At 40.7% G+C, this 24,853-nt stretch overlaps 1 protein-coding gene across 2 annotated transcripts; it reads left to right on the top strand.

Annotated features, from left to right (window-relative positions):
* Positions 1-15,476: 15,476 nt before the first annotated feature.
* On the top strand, positions 15,477-18,130 carry mterf2 (mitochondrial transcription termination factor 2). 2 transcript variants are annotated; one of them, XM_020602980.1, is made up of 2 exons: positions 15,477-15,545; positions 16,394-18,130. In XM_020602980.1, the coding sequence occupies exon 2, from the start codon at positions 16,420-16,422 to the stop codon at positions 17,545-17,547; it is 1,128 nt and encodes a 375-aa protein (XP_020458636.1). In that variant the 5' UTR covers positions 15,477-15,545; positions 16,394-16,419; the 3' UTR covers positions 17,548-18,130. The 2 variants fall into 2 exon arrangements, with proteins under 2 accessions (XP_020458636.1, XP_020458637.1); XM_020602981.1 differs by having other exon boundaries at positions 15,516-15,545; positions 16,398-18,130.
* The last annotated feature ends 6,723 nt before the right edge of the window (positions 18,131-24,853 follow it).

Here is a 24,853-nt window from a genome sequence, read left to right as displayed (position 1 = left end):
AGCCACTACTGTACTCACATGACCCTACCCTCACCCTAAACATAAAACAAAGCCATCGACCTAAAATTCAATCATTTACATGGTCCCCACATGGAAGGCTGAGTCCTCACAATGTGAGTGTGTAAGATTTCCATCTCCATAATGCAATACCACACTTCTCCCATGAGATTACAGTGACCTCTATTTTTTCCCATTTCCCAGTGAGGATGACTGCTATCATCAGACATGTGGCCCACCCTCCCTCACCTGCTGCTGTGTGCAGAGATGGGTGCCATACCATCACCCCAGGGGGGTTACTATTGGGTCAGAACTAACCAGTGACAGCTCCATTACTCTTAGGAATGGGGGTCCATTTTGCTGTTTATTGCATCCATCTCAGGCTGTGGCAGAGTCATGCTGGCTAGAGTGTGTCTTTACTGAGATTCTCAAAGAAATTGGTGAAATAATGTAGCTGTCTTTCCAGCATCTCAGTTGCCATGTACATCTTCTGACACCATCTGTGATGCCAAAGCATTAGAAGCCTTAAACCTTCCCTCAGTGTGTCTTCAGTTGTTCCCACTTTTCTGCCTTTTAACCAGGTGTTTGAACTCTTTAAGTACTACACGTGAATGTGCCAAAGCAAAGATAGGCAGAAATTGGAGCCTCAGAAAAGGAAACACACATTTCCTGTAGAACTGGTGCGTGACGTGCATAACTGTGTGATGCGCTCACTGTAGCCTTTACAGGGAGGATTGTGACATCAGCAGTGGGATCATGCATGAAACTGCCAGCACAAGCACCATTCCAACATATCCCAGCCAAAAAAAAAAAAAAAAAAAAGGGGGCCTGGATGTTATGCAGATGCAAAACAAGTCTTTTCTGATGATACAGGGTTCAGGCACATTACCAGTCAAAGGTTTTACCACACAAAAGACAACAAGCTGCCAAGAATGCCTGGTGAGTGATACAAGAGTGTCCTATCCTCCACGCATCTCAGCACTGAGCTCTCTCTCTGCCTACAACAGCATAGATTCTTCGGCTCTGAGCAGCCGAACGCCCCCACACCTTCTTGGTGAGATTTGAAACAGGCAATAAGAATAAGTAGATTTTTCTCTGAGCAGAAACTGAATCCTCCACAGGCCTCGCTGTTTAGCTATACCCACACTTGTTCTGCACCACATAACACATGCCAAAGAGCACAAAATTAGTTGTGCATTAGAGATTCAGAGGGCCTTTCATTTTCCTTTCCCACAACCATCATCAACAATCTGCACCCTGTCTGCACCATATCTCTATGATCCACCTCATATCAGATCTTTAACATGACAGCAGCCTTTCATCATAAAGTGGATGAAAATGCTCTGCTGAAATCTCTCCACTGTTCAGGATAACCTTGTCTCCATAGCTCACAGACTGATTTTCAATATCTGGGCTTGCATGCCAAATTCTTCACCTTCTACTCTCTTTTAAAGATGTGATCCATCAGTCAGATTATTTGTCAGTCAGCTTGACATAAAGAGAAAGCAGGTCTCACAGAAGTTATCTAAGGGAGTAATTCTGCCTGTGGAATAAAGCAAGTTTTTCTATAAACTCCATCTCATTTGAGGGAGGGAAAAAGGAGCCCCTTTTATTCAGCTCTCCCCCGCCATAAGTGCAATAAGCAGGTGAAAATAAATCTCATTTCACCCACTAGTATGCCAGCAGAGACAGCTAAATTTAATTCAGCAAACAACCACACAGGGCACACCAGCACACATTCTCTACTTTTCACTGGCATTGCACTGGCAACACCTAAGAACTTCTCAGAAATACTGTTGCTTGGACAGTAATAACACCATGCCGGTGTGTGTTATTACATTCAGACAAAGATTACAATTTCTGAAGGAAATATGTTAATTTACTGTGTTGCTGAGAACTAGATGAGAAGATTGATTTTTATGTGATTTCTGCTCTCATTTTTCAATCACTTAGAAGGTCGACACAAATGGTGAAGCTTTCCCCACTTGTTTTTCTAATGGATATGGAGTTTTTCTTTTTCTTGACTGTTAATACGAGGTCATGATTGAATTCACCAATGCTAACCCCAATCAGACTTAGTGTTGGAGTCAGTTTGATTGCTTGTTATACTGAAGCCCACAGAACTCCTGACCCGGCTCGCCTCTGCTGTCTTGTTCAGTGAGCCATTTAGGGAGACGAGGAAGCAATGAATTTGTCTTACCCATAGACAATCCCTTCGCTGGTTGTTTTCTATGAAAGCTCCAAATTACAGAACCAAAGCTTTCAGCTAACATTTACCCAGCCGTGGTGTTCCCATCCTGCTCGTCAATTTCACAAGGCTCCATTTATTAAATTTAGGCGGGACGGTGAGTAAGCCGAGGTGCTTCTCTGCAGGCAGGGTGAGAGAAATCCAGTGACACACAGGATGATGAGAGAAAGGAAGAATGCTGGACGTAGGGAATGAGAGAGACATTACCGGACGAGAGCATGAGAAGGAGGGGAATGGGAAAGTTTACATACACCATCTGTGCATCAAAGTTGTAGCTCTTCTGGCTGTGTGATTGTTTTTGAATGAAAGAGAGCTTGAATATAGATGGTCTCATTTTCACTTCCCTGTCTACGGAGAGCTCCCCTTTTCTAAATTTCAGCTTTACATGACAGCATCTGCACATGAGTGAACAAGTCAGCTCTGCTGTTGTGTTGCTGGATCCTGATGTGTGCCAAAAAAAATTCTGCCACTGAGCAAACACTTGTAATTACCCGCTGTATGCATGTTTTTAGCTCAGCACCATTCAACCGAATTAAAGCTTCTCCCGGCTTTAAAGGTTTTCCCAGACCCCACTGAAGATGCTAATTTTGCTTCTTACATAGCAGACAAGCCACTTTCATGTCTAGCTGGTTGCTTAGCCCTCCTCTCTTGACAAAATGTTCCCTTATGATCTCTGTTGGGTGAGTTACTTGAAAAAGTACTCATAACATGTTACTCATTAAAAATAAGTAAACTGACCACTAGCATCAGTGTGAGATCTGTTATCACTGTCTTCTTCATCCAGTTCAGAGGCTGACTTTGAATCAACAGGCTGAAACATTTTTGATGCATTATCTGTCACAGTGGTTATGACACAGCCAAGCAGTTTATAAGATGAATGAGTGTGTTCTACCGCTGCACCCATGACACCATATGTGTGCCTGCCTCTGATTCTTCTACATGGTGGCTTTGCTGTGCTCCACAGTGCAAGCGCTGATCCAGTGAATAGTTTAAAAGCTTTTGACGTTAAGCTAACACTGGTAATGAGTAACAATGTACCCAGCAACAAGCTTGTTCAAATCTTTTCTATTTAACATCTGTCCATTAGTGTTTCCTGCTGTGAAGCCAACTTCTTTTGTTTGGTTGAAATGGATTTTTCAGTGGTAGTACAGGTCTATCTGCCAGGGCCAGTGTCATGTTTGCTGTGCTGCCATTCCAGATTCTTTAATAAATTAACTGCAAATATTTTTTTACTATTGAAAGCATTTTGCTGCTCACACAAAGTTTATGGCAACAGTGTTTTTTGCATCACTGACTGAGATAAACTCAGAATAATGACAATACCTCCAGATGGTGAAAGCACGCCTCTTGTCCTTCTCCATCCTTCGTTTAGCTTTTTGGCTGTTAGCTGGTGTGAACCTGCCCATATGCACATATACGTAATAAAACAGCCCCAGTTAAATGGCATTCAAGCAATGCAGTTATGCAACATTACTTGGATTAGTAACTGTGATATTATTACTGTTTGTAAAATAATTATTCTTTACGCTGCTAGTTACTGAAAAAAGTTTTGCTTTATTAATATAACACATAAAATGACAGGTAAATAGATTTTTGCTTGTAAACAACGCACAATGAGCACAGTCAGTCCAGAGGATTAACAAAACAGAATGACAGAATGACTTGTGGTGCACGTTCTGTTCTCTGACACCTTCATCACACAGGGGATTTGAACTTTTACTGTCTGACAGAGTGTCACAACAACTCAGGCGCATGTCCACTACTTTCTAGATTAACAAACTTCAAATTAAATTTACGTAAAGTCTTCAAGACTTCCATGGGGAAGTCGGTTTTATTAAGAGCATGTGATTAGCCCTGGTCTTGCTTGGACTGGCTCTGAAAATATTGCATTCATTTCTTTGGGTCTGTGATCCAACCGGACACCTCCACATGTCTGCATTGGGAGCATACTGCTGTTTGGAAAGAAAAGCCCCAAGAGGCTCAGCTTCCTCATGTCTCTAACATCTTTGTCATTGTTGTTTTTTAACCTAAAGGCCTCCTGCATCTGTTTTTCCCCTAGCACTTTTTGCTGTGAAACCAGCCCATCAGCAGTGCTTTCTGGTGCATAATTGGTGCCATTAGCACAACGCATCACACACTCTCAGACACTCTGGTAACCCACTCTCTCCCTCTTTCTCTTTTTATCTCTCTTGCTCTTTATCCCACCAACTGCTTTACACTCACAGGGCTCGCAGCCATTGCATTTGTGAGACTAATGGGCCTGGCAAATTACAGCAGATCGGGTCTCAGCAGGCTCAGTCCGGCAGCCACCAGGGAGCTTCAAGCAGATGTGCTGATTCCACAGAACATAGCCTCCTGATAGAAAAAGGTGCCTTGGGAGGGAGTTAGCCAAGGAGAGATCATTCTAACACCTGCCAGCTGTGATTTTGATTGTTGCATTGGTGAGAGAAACTGACCTGTGTGTGTGAGTGAAAGATAGAGACAACTTTAGATAATCTTCAAACTGGGAGTCTAGTCACGCATCTTGATGTGTTCTGCAGAGGTTGTATGAGCCTAAGTGAACACAAGAGACTCAGAGTTACAACATTTCCAAGCACAATTTCCTGGCTGATTTAATTGATTACTTTCCTAACTTTAGTTCTGCTCTGTCATCACGATGGCTCACATTTTGCTTAAATTCAAGCACACATGCAGCACACACTGAGACAGACATGCACTCACAGCTCAACACACCTTCCCACACATACAGATGGTCTGAGCGGTGCCTCAACAATTAAGCAGCTCGTTTTAAAGTGTCTGACTGTAACAAGTTGAAGGAAGCCTGCTTCTGGATCTTGCTATTCTCTGAGCATGATTGTTCCTCGGCGCTCTGTCGGGCCTCGGAGGGCCTTTCTGTGCAACCCAGCCCTTTTCTTAATTACACCTGAGAGCACTGCACAGCTGTTCTTCTTCCAAATTTGTGTCTCCATCAGTCAAGCCTGTGAAGGAGTGTATGTAAAGCAAACCTACAAGTTGAAACAAAGGTCTGTTAAAGTCCCTGATTTTGTATCAAAGTGTCAGCTACAGCTTGATATCAGATTTGACTGCCATTCTTTTGCCAACAGACACTCAACACTTTGTCCTGAGAATATTCACAATCACAAATGTAAAACTATATTTTATTTTGAAATCAAAACATGACCTTGATGGCTGAGGGTCAAGATTCTGACTCATAGCTCAACCCTGCAAATCTGACACTGTCATAAACTTGCCATGTTTTCAGCCCATGAATTTGTAACACTGTGGGTGAATTTTATTAAAAGCTTCATCCAGGGGTTATTAAACTGCGGGCCGGAAGGAAATATTAACAGAGAGCACAAACCTGGAAACCTAAAAGACAGCAACATTGAATTTTTAATCTCTTTTCTAGAAATAAGAACAGATAATATCATCAACAGGCAAACAATTGGTTTGAGATTTTCTACTTTACCTTGCAGAAAGCCCACCTGTTCACTGCAGCTGCGGTATTAGATATTGGCATGAAATTAGAAACAAAGATGGAATAAAACTGTTTTATATATACCAGCTGAGCAAATAGGGAAACCATATTTCTTCTTTGGCTGTATTGGCACTGCTGTGGAACATAAATATTTATCAGGGCTCAAAAAGGTTACATGTGTGGGAGTAACAAAACCTGGCAGCTGAAAATATTGCTGAAACACAACAGCTCCAGATCATTTTACAGATGGAAGGCTTCAAGAAGACACCAGCGCTACTTAATGACCTTTGGTCAACAAACATTAGAACAAATATATATACATTGTTAAAGCTATTTTATGCCAGTTTGAGAGGTGGCAATATGATTTTTTTTTTCAACTGAATGCAGCAGTTTTGTAACGTTGCAATTAAGAAAGCAAAATCTGAAGGTAGAGAAAATCATTATTTACTAAATAAACAACACAAAATATTCTTATCAATATTGCAACTTGTTGCTGGCTCTGTGTTTGCATTTTGAGCCTTCTGACTATTGTCGTGGCTAGAGTGTGATGCCGACTAAATTAATTCAGACAAACCATCCCAATTTAAAGGATCATTTAATATTACAATTATTCTGAATAGAGTAGTATTTAAACACATAATCTTGTAGTTAGGGAACAGAGAACATAGATCAGAGAACAGAGACTCTCCTCCTGCAATGTGATAGATAAAGCATAAGAAGATTGTCAGAGCACCAGTCAGTCAAGCCATTTGATGTCGGTCCCGAGTCGGTTCCCCTGTCAGTCGTCGTTTGCCCCCCGGCCCTCTGAGGCCAGGCTTGTGGTACACTGTTCACGGTAGCATGGTCATCCTCTCTCTCCCTTCTTCTGCTCTAACCCAGCTTTTTATCTGCTCATACTCACACAGTCCTCCATGGCCGGAGCCATGAAGACGCGGTCCCATGCCAGCTACCCTCACAGCCCTGCTTCCGAGCACTATCTAGAAATGTCCAGTACATGAACTTCTAGGTCACATTGACCTAGCGCACATTTCCTTTTTCTAAATCTGAACAGAGCACACGAACAGTTCACGTAAGGCTACAGCTACAATATATCCATTCCCTATCTGAGGAGGAAGTCACTCAGGATGTTGACCCATAGGCTAAACAAGGGGGACACAGCCCAAGATATTCCTGCTTGAGCAAGAGAAGAGAAACAGATCAAGCTTCCATACACGCTTAGCTCAGCCTTACATCCTTACACAACTAACCCAAATAATATCTATATGAACTACATACGGTTCTATTACATATCACCTCTGGAGCCTTGTTTTATTGCTAACCACTACACTATGCAATCTGTGGTTTGACTTCTACTGTATATCAAATATAATAAAGCATCATAGAGGCACCATTAGAAGTTGATTGGAGACCTTAGCTAAAGTCTTCTTATGGTGTTTTGGCCAGTTGTAAAGGAATAACTTGACTTATTCTGGAAATATGCTTATTCACCTTTAACTATGACCTCAATAATAAACATATAAATGAATTTATACATTTATGATAATTTCACCAAAAATTGAGACTCTTTGAGCGTTATAAACACAGTTGTTAAGGTGGAAGTGTTGCATTGAATTGAATACGACTGTACAGGTGTACCTAATAAAGTGGCCAGTGGGTGTAATGTTTCAGAAAAGTGTTTTCTGGGTGGTGAGTGGGATTATATGTGTTTCCAGTCTAACATAAAGGCAGCTTCATATTTACTGTAAAGACACAAGAGTGGTGTCAGCCTTCTCATTTGAATCTAGGCAATAAAAAATTTGCATTAAAACCCAAATGCCAAACTATTTCATTAGTGCATTTGATTATTTACAATACTGAAACAATGAATTACCAAATAGATCACATTGTTAATTGAATCAATTGTTTCATCTTTGCATTCTAGTGTTACAGCATCACCTTCCAGGTTATGAAACAGCTAGCACTGAACCTATTTGTGATGATACATTTATAAAGACTTTAGCATCTTGTAAAATCATTTTATAAACACTTCCACTTCACAAGATAAGCGTGATTCACTATTCAAGGATAAATGAGTGAAAACACTATAGAGTTACATTTGCAAACCAAATTTATTGATCAGTTCAACAACCTGCAGCTATTGAGTAAATGAGACAAATAGCAGCTATGCAGATTATTTCTGTGTGCACCAGGTCAGGATAGTGACGCTTGACACTTTGCATTGCATTTTGTGATGCACTCATATATTTTTAACAATAATCTGGTTTCACTGTGGCCTCACTCTGAAGGAGCTCGAAGTTTAACCTTCCACAGATAAACCACCTGCCCACTACTGTGTGTTAACTGTGAATACATTACTGATTACATGAAGAGCCCAGTCAGAATGCAAGAATGAAAAGTGTCCTCTCAGTTAAGAAGCTCTTCTAACCGAATTTTCAATTCACAATTAAATTCCATGATCATGAACCATTACATCAGGTAGCCTAGCTTTGCATTACACCATGACACTGTGGCAGCCGCCCACAATTTGGTAATACATATATGGCATATTTGTCAAACATAAAACTGCAATATTAGATGGAAACTGATGTTCACTCTGCAGCTCTTTACTGCTAAACCTGCTCAGTATGTAGGAGCTGCTGCAGGGATTAATTCATTATTGCAGTGAGTTACATAAATGTGCATTTGTCAAGTGCAATCCTTGCTTTTCTGCATGGCTTTTTATAGTCAAAAAGCACACCCCAGCCTTTTGGAAACATCAGAGTAGTTAGTGGTAACAGCGTGTGTCTGTTCCTTTAATTTTTTTGATTCTCTTAGGTCTTTCTTACATTGAAAAAATAGAAAGAAACAGAAATAAAATAAAATAAACAAATAAAAATGCCTGCTTCAGTAGAATTTTTGAGGAATTCATTTAAAAGAACTCTGAGGTCATTTCACACTGAGTGAAGAAGGTCATCTGAAAGTGCACCACATGTTATCTTGCTGGTGGTTGTTTGAATACAACTTGTGCAAACTGAGATAAATTTGAATAATGGTCTTTTCTATGACCCCTCCAGTTAAAACCTCGTGTTTGTTCTTTAAGGCTGGTCTAATCAATATTTTCATATTAACAGCTGATCAAATGATCATGTGCAATGTGAAGAGGATCACTTGCAGTGGCGAATCCACAGTTAGCATCAACCCTGCAGCTCCTCTCAGCTCTACAGTACATTTTAAGCATCATTAAGTTAATTGTTTTGGTTTCATGACCAAAACCTTTATGGGTTTGGTTCAGTGTCACAGCTCTTGTTTCCAGCTGCAGCTGCTGTTCACTACACACTTGGCACCAAATATCATACAAACAAGTCAATGACTTGCTCATAAACAAAGTGGAATATTTAGCAACTAAAGAATCAGATATTTTTCTCAGGGGTTAGTGGAGACCAAAGCAGAGCTAGAAGGTATGTAAATATTGAACTAGTACCTTCATCAGGTGGCCATAGGTGACAACATGTTTGTGTTGCTGTCTAAAAAAAGGTATGTCTGGAGTTGAATTGTACACCACAGTACACCACAGTAATAATTCCAGTGTCACAATGAAGTTACTCTGTTGGGATTTTTTTTTCCCACTCCAGAGCTTTAGGTACTTTCTGTTGACAAGAAAGCAGCCTGACCGGTTTTTTTCACAACACAGCCTTATCAGATAAGCTTGAAACAAGGTAGACTTGCTTTGCCTTGTGCGTTGAAATACAAATGTAACAATATTTAAATCTGAAAATAAACTTTGTGCCTGACATTTATTTCTTTTTGGAAACATAGATGATATTTTCAGTCCCAAGTCAAATGGATATCACACTATTATATTCTACATGAACAAATGTGAAAGTGAAAGTGTTAACCACCATTTCACAATCACTGGTTTTATGAAAACATTTTAGCACAGTTAATGTCAGTTGGATATAAAATGCTGTGGAGCTATGTTACAAAAGCTGTTAAACATCATTTTCAGTTAACCTCTTAGTACAGTTAGGATCCATGTCCTTGTTTTTATTTCGTTTAGATTGTGAAGCTGCTTTTTTGTGCTTAACTAAAACAATCACTGTGACTATCACTGCCACTAACACCACCAGACCTCCTACTCCTGCCCCAATGGCAGTAAGGTTAGAGGCTTCTGGCAGGTCAGGTGTGGGGGTAGCTTCGGGTTTTGTAATCTCTTTTCCTGATCTTGACTTCTCATCTGCCCTTGTCCTGATTAAACTCAAAGTGGTCTCCTGATTAAAGATGCACTTATTTGAATCATGCCAGTATTGGTCTTCCTCATCATAATAAGATTCGGAACCATAGACCCTATTCTCCTCCTCCTCCTTCTCCTCCTCCTCCTCTTCCTCCTCCTCCTCCTCTTCCTCCTCCTCCCCCTCCACTGGAAATTCAGGGTCTCCTAAAACAATGCACCGGTACACCCCTGCATCTTCCATCTTCAGGTTGGAGATTGTCAGCAAGTAGCCATTCTCAGACAGAGTCAGTCTCCCTCTCAGATCTTCTGGGATGGCAATAGTCTCATCATCTGAGTCATAAATAGGTTCATATTCCCTTGATGTTTTTTGGCGGTACCACTTAACTTTTTCTGAGTCATCATGGTCGACATCACATGTTAGTGAGATGCTCTTATCTTCACCACCAGGTCTTTGTTGGGATAGATTTTGGGGGCAAAAAAACAGTGAGTATTGCATCTCAAGGGAAGAGGAGATGCATAAATATTCCCCAAAATGTTCATCAGAGACAGCAGAAATTACCAGTGAGAAGTCTTTATCATCAGCTGATATATACATGTGATTTTTCAATATGTTGCTACCATTCACTATCCCCAGTGGTGTCTCCCATTGCTGGTTATTACCATCAGAGGGGCATTTTAAGAATACTCTGTCCCCTTTTGATGCAAAAATGTCCCTGCTGTCACTATGGTCTGGTAGGTGCATGCTTTGGAAGCTGAGGCAATGCTTACCTTTGCTCACAAGACAGTAAAATTGATTTATATTCTTTAATACACTGTTGTCAAGCACAAGCAATGACCCCCTGTCTTTGACCTCCATGACATTCTGCAGCTCCTCCACCAGAGGCTCCAGTGAAACACTGCTATCCAGGAAAAGTGTTAACTTATAATCTGGATGCATTTCATGGTACCAGCGCACAGTGGTCCCCTCTAGATCAGTGGAAGCCTTGCACAGAAGCTCAGTCCTTCTATCTTCTTCCTTCACAACGATCTCCTTAGATTCAACCTCCTCACTGCACACAGAGAGCTGCTGTGTGTGCTGAGTGATTAGTGTCTGGTTTTTCCAGCATTCCCTCCGATAAATCCCAGAGTCCATGTGTGTGAGGTTACTGATTTGAAGCCCGAGCAGGTGCTGATTTTCACTGACACCGATGCGACCCTCCAGGTCTTCAGGAGGTGTGATGGTTGATGAGGAGTTTCCCAGCAGCTGGTCTCCCTCCGGAGAAGATCTATAAACAACAATATAATCCTCTCCGAAACAATAGCCCATCTCAACAATGTTGCCCTGTGCTCTGAACACAGGCTCTGGCTCCTCACTGTACACACAGTGGAGGAAGAGGAAAAGCAGAAAATCAAAACACCAAACGGAGGTCATGTTGCCTGGTTATCCTGGGGCATGTGTTTATTACATTCTGAGAACTGTGCTTATATTAAGCTAGTTTTAATTTACCCACTTAAGTTCCGCCTCCTAGTATCAAATTCCTCCTCTTCCGGATTCTCAGCCCTAGAGTGACTAATGCATGTTGCAACACACAGATGCAAGTTAGTATATGAGTGACAGGAATGACTGGAAAGTCGACATCATTCATTTAGTTTTGACAATTCTAAGACAACCAAGCTAAGCAAAAGTGAAGCAGCAACATAAAAAACATATATTATGCTCCTGGTTGTACATTAAGAGAGCTGAGGTTGGACAGGTTTTGACTCAGCTGTGGGTGTGGTCAGTCCCATGCTTGGTAGCTTGACAAGAGTGAAAGAGAACATTTATGAGCTGGCATGTTTTTGTGAAAATTCCATACAAGCATGACTGCAGAGTTGCAAATACAGTTTATGTTTTTGTACCACAGTGTTGTTTTTTAGTGGGCTTGCTAATCTTATCAAACTCAAGAAGTATCAGGTGGTTTGTTTGTGTTTCGTCGTATCTATCACCATAGTATTTCTTTTGTCACTTATGGCAACATGAAACGTTTATTCACTTGTGTGCTTTATCAGCTATATCACTTTCATACAAGCCAAGAGTTGAGCAACATAATATGCAACATAAAAGCTTTTAAAATCAAAATGTGTCCTGTTTTTTTACAGTACCCTCAAGACAAACAAACTGTAGGAAAAGAAGTATTTCTGCTCATCGGGGCGCCTATTAAGGACCTCATAATGTTGGACTTTGCATTGTTTTTAAAAAATGTGTTTCCTATTATTCATTTAATGTTAAAATTTTATACATAATGGTTATTATTCATTGTTAATGTGTAGTCGGTTTTGCACTAGGAAGGAGGGGTACAATGTTAATATTAAACTGAACTTTAAACTGTAGGTCTGTGTGAGTTATTGATATCTTTTACTTGGCAGATCTTCTGCCCTGTAAGTTAATATGTCACTGCAACAAAAAAGGCAACACTGATCTACTATAAAACTAGCCCACAAGGCACATCTATTATGTTCAGTGTCATATTACTCAACTTCTTCACCCTATGAATCTTGAGCTCTAACTGTACCAAAACATCTCTGACTCGTGTTGCATTCAGTGTTATATAACTGTTTCTAAATAGCAAAACAAAGAAATCACAATAGGACGCAAGGTTAAACCTGCGCCATACAATGTATAGCAGGGTGATGAGGCAGGGACAGTGATTGTTAGCTGAAATATGAAACACCGACAGGCTGTCTCCTTGTGTTTGTCTTCAAATCTCTTTTATCAAGAACTATAGCGTTGTTGTGCTCCCTCTCTTTCAGTTGCTTTTCAAGGTTGGAAATGCCTTGGGATTGCACTGGTATTTTGGTGACAAAGAACACGTCCTGGGAAAACCCTGTACTTTAGTCACCTGTGCAGGAGGTGGTGCCTTTGGTACTAGGAGGGGAAATTACACCATTTTTTAGGTGACGAGATGACGAGTAAGGTAAAGGTCATTTAAATTAGTGGACAATGGGAAAACACTGCGAGGTCCTTACATGAGGGAGAGATGGTGAAATAATGCAGTCACCACTTCCACCACCATCCTAGTGAGGTAAGAGGACAATAGAAACAAATCTCAGAACATTATCAAAACAAAATTGGTTCTCAGCTCATGGATGATTTGCTGAATGGGCCTACTGGGTACATGCCCAGGGGTCGGGAAGGTAAGGGGTGCTCTGGGCCAGAACCTCATTAGGAAGTGAATGTTGGTATGGGTTAAGGTTTAGTCCCCCTCCCCAGGAGGGGGAGGGGCAACTAAGGTTGGACTCAAGAGTGCTGACCCAGGTGCTAGTAAAAACAGGTGGTTTAATGGTGGGGATTACAAAATGAACAGAGTCACTGCAGACATACAACCAGGGCTGGGAAAAGACACCTGAGGAGACCAGGACGACCAGGGGAATAGACAGGTTAATGACAGAAACCAGGAGAGTGGGAGGAACAGGATGGACAGGTGAAAAAAAAAGCTAACCAGGAGGGATGGCGAACGAAAAAGAAATCCACAGCACAGGAACTGTCAGCGTGGAAAACAAAATGACGTACAATACATACCATGAAATAAATGGCTGTTACGGGGTATGCAAGTTATGTTAGTTAATGCTCCGGCGATGATGGAGCATCTGCCAGAGGTATAAATAAGGAAGAAGGTAATCATTGGGATGCACCCCAGCTGTGTGCACCGACAAACGAGTTGCTAATTACTGAAAGCAACACAACTGAGGTGCAGATCCCGCAGGATCGAGAGAGCAGAGGAGAGAAAGGCCGAAGAGAGGCAGATCGCGCCGAGCGGACCTGACAGTATGTTTTTTGTCTGAAAGTCATATAACTCAGCTGAAAGACACAAAATGGTCAAAAACTGATGCAAAACAATCCCAAAGCGAGACAAAATAACCATAAAGTTACAGGGAGAAAATGAACACAAAGGGACTAAATGAGTACAAAGAGACACAATATGACCACAAAGAGGTTTTGTGTTGTAGATCTTTTGTGTCTTTCAGCCTGGGGATTTTATATAGGTGGGGCGGAATGCCTTTTACCTTTCTGTGCCCAAGGCCTAAGAATCCATGTTTCATTAATCTGTCCATGCCTTAACTCCACAAAGCAGCACCAAGTGTGTGAGCATCTGCAAATGGTCTGCATTACATTTTTCCTTTGCTGCCTAAAGGCATTTTGCAAAGACTTCTCCTTCCCTCTTCCAGTTCATTGCCTTTGTTTATGTCTTTGAGGCAACATCTCATCCTAAGCTCTCCATTTTATCTCCTGTTGTTGCCATTGTTTCTCAAAGTTTTGGTAACTGTCACATCTTTAATTTTTGTGCAAACCCCACAATGTTGACTGTGTAGACACCACAAAGTCACAGTGTGTTACATTATGTAAATATGAGACAATATATTTCAAGTCTAGGAAAGCTGTACATCCTACACCAGCTACACATTCATTAAAAGGACTTAACAGTAAATCATGGACTCTCTTGTTCCACTATGGAGTGGATATATTATTTTGGACCACAGTCCTGAACAGGTGGAGGATTCTTCATATTGTCAGTTCCATTTGCACTTTCCACCCTTTGGTTCAGTCTTTTGTCTGTGCTAGTTTCTCGGTGATTTTGACCTCATTTGGTCCTTTTTTTCTTTCTACAAATCTCTGCCTTTAAGTTCCCCATTCCTGCAGAGAGAAAAGCAGAAAATAAGCAGCAAGTAATGGCACATACTGTTTAAACCCTTGATAAAAGGAGCAACTGTTAACAGGCTGACTGCAAATAGAAGATGAGTGAGTCATGAGTGAAAGACACTGTTTACTCTGCAGGCCCACATGTTGTTTTATACCTGTGCTTCCTCGAAATAGAAAGTTGTTTCCCATGTAACACATGCAACCCAGTGAAAAAGCAAACCTATGTCTTGCTTTTCTGTATTTGTGCTTGGTCATGATCTTTGTGAGGTATAAAGTGTAAAGAGACTGTCAGTGCACTCTAATGACCAGCTCACTACCATGAACATATTGGGTATTAAAAAAAGATAGAAGCACCAACCTGTTTCCCTTTGAGGCATATCATCTGTTTACTAGTACATAAACTATAATGAACCCAGCTACCGACTCAGCAGTAGCAGCTCCCGTGCTGCTGAAGGAACAGCTTGCAGAGTTGGTGATCAAGCATCATGATTAAGCACCGACTGCGAGAAAACTCTCCATGTGTTCAGTCCAATTCAGCCCTGCCCTGATTACACTCATCAGGGCCCGTATGCTGCAGGGTGTGGAGGCAAACCAACTGCTGTTTGAGATACACATTTATGCCAAAAGTATTTAATTACTGGACATATGGGCTGCAGTAAAGGAGCAGAGCCCTGGAAATAGGGTAGAAATTGGGGCGATGGAAGCATAAAATCAAAGAAGCCACACACTTTTACATCATTGTTTCCACATTCTGCATGTAAAAGTTTTTTTTTTATCTAAGATATCAAGGAGATTTGAGGGACACATTTAAGTTAGAGGGTCTTTGTTGCGCTGTGTTGCAGTACTACAGTACCGCCTCGGCTAGTCGCTATGGTAAACAAGGCAACACAAATAAACAGTAGAAGAAGAAATCACTTTCACAACAAAACGTCACATCCTCTGACAGCTGCTACAGGTAATTTATTTTGATTGTCAGTGTGTACGTGGTAAAATCTGCACATCGATATATACCAGAATCCAACAATAAGTGGTAGTTATTATGTCACATCCCGGAGTTAAATTACACGATGTCCTGCGATGGAAGTGGTTTAGCGTGACTGCTTATGCCTATTTTAGCGGTTAGCTGGTATGCTAAACGCTTAGCATGTTTCTTCAATAAAATCCTGAGGTAGCTAAATATAAGAAGAATTTTATTTTGAAATCGTTGTCTTAAACGTGTAGCGTGAACAACTTCTGGGAAATTATACAATTTGCTTACTCTGATCACTAAAGTGCCTTAAGTTATAACGAGATACTTTATACTTTGAAATCTATTCATAACTGATATTGGATCACTGATGGTGATGATACATCGACGAGTTGGCTCATGCTTCTACACTTTCCCCTGTGAAAACGCTGGCACCAGCTGTGGAAAAGAACCATTATCTGCTGTTGTGAAATCATGGCTGTGATGAATGACAGTACTCAGCATAGCAAATTCAACACCTGAGTACCCCCTGTGTCAGACCTGGGACATTACATAATGCTGTAAAGAGATTTAATCAGTTCTGGTGGAAAGTGCATAATAAATTACTGTCAGTAACATATGATATCCTGTTGATTCTTTTTTAAACACTCAAGAGCATATTTAGTACTGCATGATATCTATGTGGATAATAGGACAGACTGTGTAATGATGAGAGATCTGAGCATCACCATAGTCTCTGCAGTTGTTTGATAGATGTTAGAAATGTCTATCACTGCAAGTGTCCCCTCAACTGTAGTTGTCACCTGTTGCAGTTTGTTCTCCTCTTCTTCCCTTAGGTAGTCAGCTGTAGAACTTTGCTGCAATGTTGCGCCACATTGCTACATCCCTGTGCCTCCGGTGCCAGTGTGTTACAGCTTTACCTTTAAACCTCAGGCCATGTGCAACGCTGAACTCAGTAGAGAACCAGCAGACTGTGCAGGCTCTTTGTGATCTCTCTGTGGACATTCAAAAGGTACGGAAACTTAAGGGCTGGGTCCTGCATCAGAGTTCAGCCTATACTAAGGAGGTAGCTGAACTGCTGAAAGACATGGGGGCCTCAGGGTCCGTAATCGCTAGGATCTTAGCAGCTCATCCCGAGGCCGTCCTCTGTCGCCCGGAGCAGATGCAGGCTCAGAGGGAGCTGTGGATGTCTGTGTGTGCAAACCAGAAGGAGTTAGTTGCTATCATTGAGAAATTCCCAGCCTCCTTCTTCACCCCTTTCATCCACCATGACAATCAACGGAACAACATCACTTATTTTCAGAGCTTAAACCTCAACAAGCGAATCATCTCCAAACTAATGGCCAGTGCTCCCCAGAGCTTCAGCCGGCCAGTAGAGCAGAACCAGGTGATGGTGTGCACCCTCCAGCAAGCCTACCAGGAGCTTGGGGGAGATGAGGTCAATATGAAGGTCTGGCTTCTGAAACTGCTGAGCCAGAACCCATTTGTTCTTCTCAAGCCCCCCAAGGTGCTGAGACAAAATCTGCTGTTCCTGAAAGATAAAGGCTTCAGCACAGCAGAGCTCCTCCTCCTCCTCTCCAAGCTCAGGGGCTTTGTCATTGAGCTGAACCCACACAGCATGTGTCGCACCCTGGCATACTCCCAGGACACCATGGGCTGCTCTGAGGGTGAGCTGCGAGACATCATCCTTAACTGTCCAGCTCTGCTTTACTACCCTGAAACTCTTCTGGCTGAACGCTTCAGGGGCCTTCTCAGCACTGGGATCAGTATGACTCAAATCAAAGAAACTCCAACTGTTTTGGATTTGACCACACAGATAGTGAATTACCGTATCCAGCAACTGCAGGCCTACGGGTATGACATCAGGACAGGTAGTCTGGAGGTCCTAAATGGCACTAAAAAGGACTTTGAGATGAGCTATAGAAAACTACAGCTACGCAGAGAGAGACCGCTTTTTAATCCTGTTGCCCCTTTAAAAGGAGATGACTGAAAGAGGTTTCATGGACTAATGCAAGTGCATTAAAGCTGTAAGTGGATGCATACTATTGCTGTTATTATTTATATTGATACTGTGTATGTATCAGATTAAAGCTGATTGATGTGTTTATTCCTGCAGTTTGATTGGTCAGATTACAATGATGCCATTTGAACTAGACAGTGAAGATGCATGAGAGTGCAAACTGAACCAACTGGATGTAAAGGCAGACCTAAATTCTGTTTTTCATGTGCTCAAAACTGATTTTTGGTGTCACTCTTAGGCAAAGCTAGTGACAAGCATTGTTTTAACTGTCTTCCTGCTGCCAAATTCTCCAGCCTTGTGGGATATAAAGTGACCAAAATCCAACAAACGTCTTGTGAGTGACTGATTTTCCTCTAATTAGTCTGAATCTCAATACTAAGTGCAGAAATGTATGAAAGTAAATCTTTCACTTGTAGTTCAGACCAAAGAAAACTGTGATCACACCCTGAGGTTTGAGATTCATCAGTGAGTGAGTGATGGTGTTACACATGAAAAGCAGGGCAGTTTTGTTGCAAGTGTAAATTCATGTTGGGAAAAATAAAGAGGCCTATATAAAGACTTACCAGAGTGACATCAGTAAGTGAGACAAATCTTAATATGTTCCACTTTTTAGAGGGGATATAGCCCCTTGTAAATAAAGAACTGATTACAGCTTATTTATAAAGTTAACTTATCACAATAATGTCACATGAAACACAGCACAAGTGTCCAACAACAGAAGTGCTGAATTGTCTTATCAGATGAATAACTAAGAACAAACAAGGCTTTTAAAATCATTTTATTTACAGTCTGTGCAATAATCTCATTTTTCACACGATGTTCTTGGCAGCACCACTGTTCCCCTCGGGGAGGAAATCTGTGATTTTTATTGTTACTTTACAGATGGAGGCACTTTATTATAAAATATTTCACTTCTGAAATGTCACTTCATTATCATTTCAGATGAATTCTAATGCACCCACACAATGATTTTTTTTAAAGGAAGGATAATGAAGCTTGCTTAATGTATTTGTGGTTTGTTTAAACAGACTGCAATGTTTATTCAAAAAGCTGTTGAGTTTCAGTTCTTTTATGCAGAATTGATTTTCAATTAGGATTGACTCTATTAATAAGCTTTCATACCTGTGTGCATCATTTAGAGGTAAAATGGTCGCTGTGTTAGTGCTCGCATTTATTTCAGTGTAAGCCACAAAATCATATACTGTCATACTGAGTATTATCTAAACAAAGAGAGGTCACTGGAGGTCACTTATTGTGTTTTGAATGTGTCTTAATGTTTGGAAGCCAGCAAATATGTCTACGAGTGGCTTTTAATGGGAGTGAGCATCTCAGCTAATGAAGTTGTTCCTCTATGTCTCGAGTTCCCTGACTCTTCTAATGTGTACGATGGGGGGTCATGACAAAGAGAGAGAGGACTTGTTTGTCCGGAGGGAGCGAGAGGAGTTATATACATTAACAACTTCCACTTCCCATCTGCTGCCGTCTGCATCGCTCAGCATGGTCCTGTGGCTATGGCGATAGCCAGTGGGAAGATGATGCGACTGTGAGTGCAGCTGGTAATGAATTTAAGCTCAGCAGATGGATACTTGACTAGAGCTCATTTTCCATTCACAACATGGAACCCCTGAGGTGCTACAACAATACCTCAAGTACACTGCAGCTGATGCACTGAATGTTACTCATTTTACACAGACACCAGTGACATTTTCCTTAAGTCGTCATGTTGCAGGTCTGTGCCGTTCACTGGTTAATTGGAAAGAATAAAAGAGTTAATCAGTTGTATCAGGACCAGGCAGATGAGAAGAGGCCCCAGGTGTATTAATGCAAGTCACTCCTATTTCTCACAAGGCGTCCTTTTGTCCTCTGCTGACCGCTGTGTTGCCTCAGTCCCATGCTGTGCTGTTGAATTACACATATGAGACAGAGAGGGTAATAAGAACGAGCATAAATTGTACCTCTTCATTTCAAACATGACACTGGTTGATATAAGTCAGGCTTAGCATATTGCCTTTATGGGACATATTTCACCAGAAACAGATGACATCTGCATTTAAAAGCTATGTTTTCCAGCGTGAAGTTAGAAAATGGATGGATGTCAGTGTATGTTAAGCTCAGGTTTAAAAGTTTATTCTTCAAAAGTAGCTGATATACTGAAGGTGAAAAATAAACCCTTTTGAAGTTTAAATATTCCCTTTTGACTCAAAGAATTAAATAACTCTTCCTATAACTCATGTTTACCACAAGCGAAAGCCTACAATTACAATACATTTTTTTCAAAATTCTTGTATTGTTTGAGTCTGTCAGCCATTAGAAACACCTTAGAAACACCTTTAACCCCACTGTGAGTTGCTTTGGAGAGTCTTACCTCATTTATACACTTCATTTAAATGTGGACTCAGCTCACGTCTTCCATCTTTCAACCAATATACAAAATTTGTTTTCTGTCATTACATATCTCTCAAACCTACCTGCACCTGGTGACACAATAAATCAAACTGTACATGCTGCAGGTGGAAAATGAATGTCACATTCATGGACGTTGAATGCTCATAAGGTAAATAACTTTATATACTGAGCAGCATATCTGAGATCCAGTACTTTGAAACATCTGCCACTATGTGTAATTTCACCAGCTGAGGATTGTGGTCTGTCGGGATCCTGTCACTGACTGTGTCACTCCATCTTCAGAATCATTCATCGTGACATGATTTTAAAATGTGATTGACCCTTTAAAGCAGCGGTTGTCAATATGTGTCCTTAAGGCTCATAATACTATTCTGAATGAATGGACCTTTTTCACTAAAGACATTTTGAAGTTACTGCATGAAAAGCACAGATGTAGATAATAAAGTTAATGATGGCTGAAATCTATTTAGCTGCTTCAGTTTTGGGGTCTCTGGATTGAGCATGATGCTTCATTCTCAGAGGAAAATTTAACTGCTCAAAGTTTGTTCTTCTACAGCTCAGGAGACAAATTTGTGATTTTTATTTCATCCTCATTTTAGTTTTTATTCTGATATGTTTCTCCTAAAATTCAGTATGATAATTAGCTGAGACAGGACAATAAACAACAGGAGTCATTCCTGTGAGGTAAGGGAGATACCTCGCTAAACTCAAATCAGTGTTAATAAGGCTCCCTTTCCTCTGTAGAAGAAAATTAGCAATACTAAACCAACCATGGAGCAATATGTGTCTATGCATATATATATAGATTCATATTTATACTATATATTATGGTTAAAAGGGCAGGACAGTTTTGCAGTGATTAGCACTGTCGCTTGGACTGATCCAGGGCTTTTCTGTGTGGAGTTTGCATGTTCTCCCTGTGCCTGCATGGGTTCTCTCAGGGTACTCCTGCTTCTTCCCAAAGACATGCAGCTTAGGGTGACTGTCTAAATTGCCCCTAGGAGTGAGTGTGAGTTTATGTGGTTGTTTGTCTACATATCAGCCCTGTGATAGACTGTTGACCTGTCCAGGGTGTACAACCGTCTCTTGCCCAATGTCAACTGTCCAGGCCCCCCATGACCCTATTTAGGAGTAAGCAGTATAGATAATGAATGGATGGATTATGGTTAACAGTAGGACAACTTACTGTAATAACACAAGAGGGCAGGGCATGAATTGTAACAGTGTTTACAGGGTCCATCCATCCATCCATCCATTTTCCTCCGCTTATCCTGAACCGGGTCGCGGAGGCAGCAGTCTAAGCAAAGATGCCCAGACTTCCCTCTCTCCAGACACTTCCTCCAGCTCCTCCGGGGGAATGCCAAGGCGTTCTCAGGCCAGCTGAGAGACATAGTCCCTCCAGCGTGTCCTGAACCACAATTTTGCTGAGATTGCTGAGATAATAAAAAAAAAAGAAAAAAAACCCATTAATTTAATTCTGGGTGAGAATTCAGTGAGTGTTTCTAGAGAGCTCTTTATTTGCTCTATATGAGCTTAGCATTAGATGCATGAATTAGGCTGGGATGAGACTGTGATCATAGAAAGAACTCTGATTTCTCTGCCTGAGATCCAAAGGATGTACAAAAGTTCAGAAAATCAGAGAATTATTTTAAACATTAATGCGATTTCCTTAACTTTAAAAGAGGATAATTTGAGATTTTTGTGCATCATTTTGTTCTGGAGAAAAAAGGAGCAAACACTATAGTTTCATTTTGGTTTCACACAAACCCCATTGTTGCCTAGGAAAAATAAGTGACATTTTCTAATTTTATTTTCCTCTAAGCTGTGATGTTAAAATCCATCGCTAACATCATTAATGTTATTATATCACACCAGTGTTTTTTTTCTGCTATGAAAAGTCATAGTATCTGCTGTGAGAAAGGCTTCAATGTGTAGGTCTGTGTTCCTTATTGTATCGGACATTTCCGCTAGAATACAATGCTCCTTTTATGTTTGGGTATATTGTGAGAAGAGGAATTTCTGTCTAGGTTTTAAAAACACAAACATACTGTATGTGTAACACTACAGCCACACTGTCCCTGCACACTCACACAAATGTTTCCCCCTTAGCCTAGCTGATCAGACCTCTTCCCAAGTTATGAATGAGTGGAGCTATGCTGGGAATCACCATAGTCCATGTAAAAATAAGGCTGCCAGTGCTGTGCGGTGGATTCTTATGTAGTGGGAAGAATAGGGAACCCCACTGAAAAGGAGTAGACAGCACGTGAGGCAGCAGACATGATTTGAAATGACTGCTGATAATCAAACAGCATCTGAAAAGCAACACGGTGCCACGCCCTTTCCATGTGTTTGGATTTTAGTAGTAAAAGTTTCCAATCTGGTTCTTAGAGGAAGCAAAGTGGCGTCTAATCTGGGGGAAAAGAAGGAGGTGACCAGAAACTCCCAGAAAAATGTCAAGTTCACATGAGACTTGAATCAGATGAAAGTGACATTTACTGAAACACGGGGGATTTAATTTCAACCATTAACCTTCAGGAGGCTTGTTGACTTCTTTCCCCCAAGATCCATCCATAGACAGCCTAGACACTAAAACATTTTTACTGACTCTTATCACACCAGTGAGGCCAAATAGTTTTGTTTTATTGTTATGATGTTTAGTTAAGTATACATTAAAAAACAACAAGATGATTTTACGAGGTTTAAAAGTATAATTATTTATTGAGTTTGGAATGTTCATGTTTGTTTTTCTTGTGTGTGTGTCGAGGTTTCCTGTTACATTTCTGTTTTAATGGCAAAAATTTAAATCAAATATATTTATTATAAACCCTCAATATTACATAGATCTGAGAAAGTAATCAAAATGAAACGAAATGTCATCAGTTTGCACAAAATGCAAACTGGTGGTAAAATCTGGGATTTGTTGATACAGTAACACTGGACAACAAAGATTTTGCTTCTTAACACTTCTGGCTGTATCTTACTGACTGCTTGGTACTGCTTACTAACTGCCTGTCATAAAAATCACCTTTAAATTTACCAATCACCCTTTTATTGAAATCTATTATATTTGCAATTCATCTCATATTTTGTCTATTTACTTCACATTATATGATGAATTGCAGCATGTCACTGAAGATTCTCTTTTTGCATTCATGCTTGTACTTATTCTCCAAAGATCTAGCAGTCAGTGATAACCATGGTCAAATGTTTCACCAGGACATTGCAACAGTGGGAATATGGTATTCATCAATGCCGGCTGACTATAGTTGGACTTTGCAACAAAATGCACCAGACACTGAGTACAAACGGGAATCAACAAGGATACATGATACAGTACATTCAATTTGAAATTATATTTTTGTTCATTTTCTAAAGGGTCTGTTATAATCACCATTTTTTGAGGAAGCAGTAAAAAGGTAGGCCTGTCCCTTCATTCATTGTTATGCCTCCATCTAGTGGCAAAAAGGATCACGCAAGATGAAAAAAGAATTGTATTTGAAATGAAAAATTCCTTAGCTGAAATCATACACTTCATTTATTTTCACACACAGTAAAAACCTTCATCAATAAATGGCTTATTTCAAACCATAACAAACTGCAAGATGTAAAGTTTCTCTATATCTATTTAAACAAAATATATTATTATAGGACAAAAGTAAACCAGCCGAATAATTTCCTCATCATTTTCTAAACTGGCATCCATTGTGTTCAATTAGAAAAGGACCAGATCCGCTGTCATACACAGAGCACCAGCTGTCATGGATGTAGGCACTATCTGACTCGCTGACAAGCATATTTTCTGTGCAGCTGCGATATTACTGAGGAGGAGGACGAGATGAGAACGCTGACAAGTGACAAGGTGATAGCAGATTGCTGTCTACTGGAAAAAATGTTCACAATATTTCACCAAAGAACAACACTGAAATAATAAGACTTAAAAGAACCCTGTGCTCATACTGTTTCAAGTTTTTCACAGATTGTAAATATTAAAAATATCATATTTACAGTAGCTAGAATGTTCAATAAGTACAGTGGGTAAGGAAAGTATTCAGACCCCCTTAAATTTTTCACTCTTTGTTATATTGCAGCCATATGCTAAAATCATTTAAGTTCATTTTTTTCCTCATTAATGTACACACAGCACCCCATATTGACAGAAAAACACAGAATGTTTGACATTTTTGCAGATTTATTAAAAAAGAAAAACTGAAATATCACATGGTCATAAGTATTCAGACCCTTTGCTCAGTATTTAGTAGAAGCACCCTTTTGAGCTAATACAGCCATGAGTCTTTTTGGGAATGATGCAACAAGTTTTTCACACCTGCATTTGGGGATACTCTGCCATTCCTCCTTGCAGATCCTCGCCAGTTCTGTCAGGTTGGATGGTAAACATTGGTGGACAGCCATTTTCAGGTCTCTCCAGAGATGCTAAATTGGGTTTAAGTCAGGGCTCTGGCTGGGCCATTCAAGAACAGTCACGGAGTTGTTGTGAAGCCACTCCTTCGTTATTTTAGCTGTGTGCTTAGGGTCATTGTCTTGTTGGAAGGTGAACCTTCAGCCCAGTCTGAGGTCCTGAGCACTCTGGAGAAGGTTTTCGTCCAGGATATCCCTGTACTTGGCCGCATTCATCCTTCCCTCGATTGCATTAATGAATTGATTGAATTAAGGCCAAAAAGTTCTATCTTGGTCTCATCAGACCAGAGAATCTTATTTCTCACCATCTTGGAGTCCTTCAGGTGTTTTTTAGCAAACTCCACGCGGGCTTTCATGTGTCTTGCACTGAGGAGAGGCTTCCGTCGGGCCACTCTGCCATAAAGCCCCGACTGGAGGAGGGCTGCAGTGATGGTTGACTTTCTACAACTTTCTC

This window comes from Monopterus albus, unplaced genomic scaffold (genome assembly GCF_001952655.1).
Source record: "Monopterus albus unplaced genomic scaffold, M_albus_1.0 scaffold59.1, whole genome shotgun sequence".
Classification (NCBI taxonomy): Eukaryota; Metazoa; Chordata; class Actinopteri; order Synbranchiformes; family Synbranchidae; genus Monopterus; species Monopterus albus.
The sequence above is the reverse complement of the archived record's forward strand: the minus strand, read 5'-3'. Positions and strand labels throughout refer to the sequence as shown.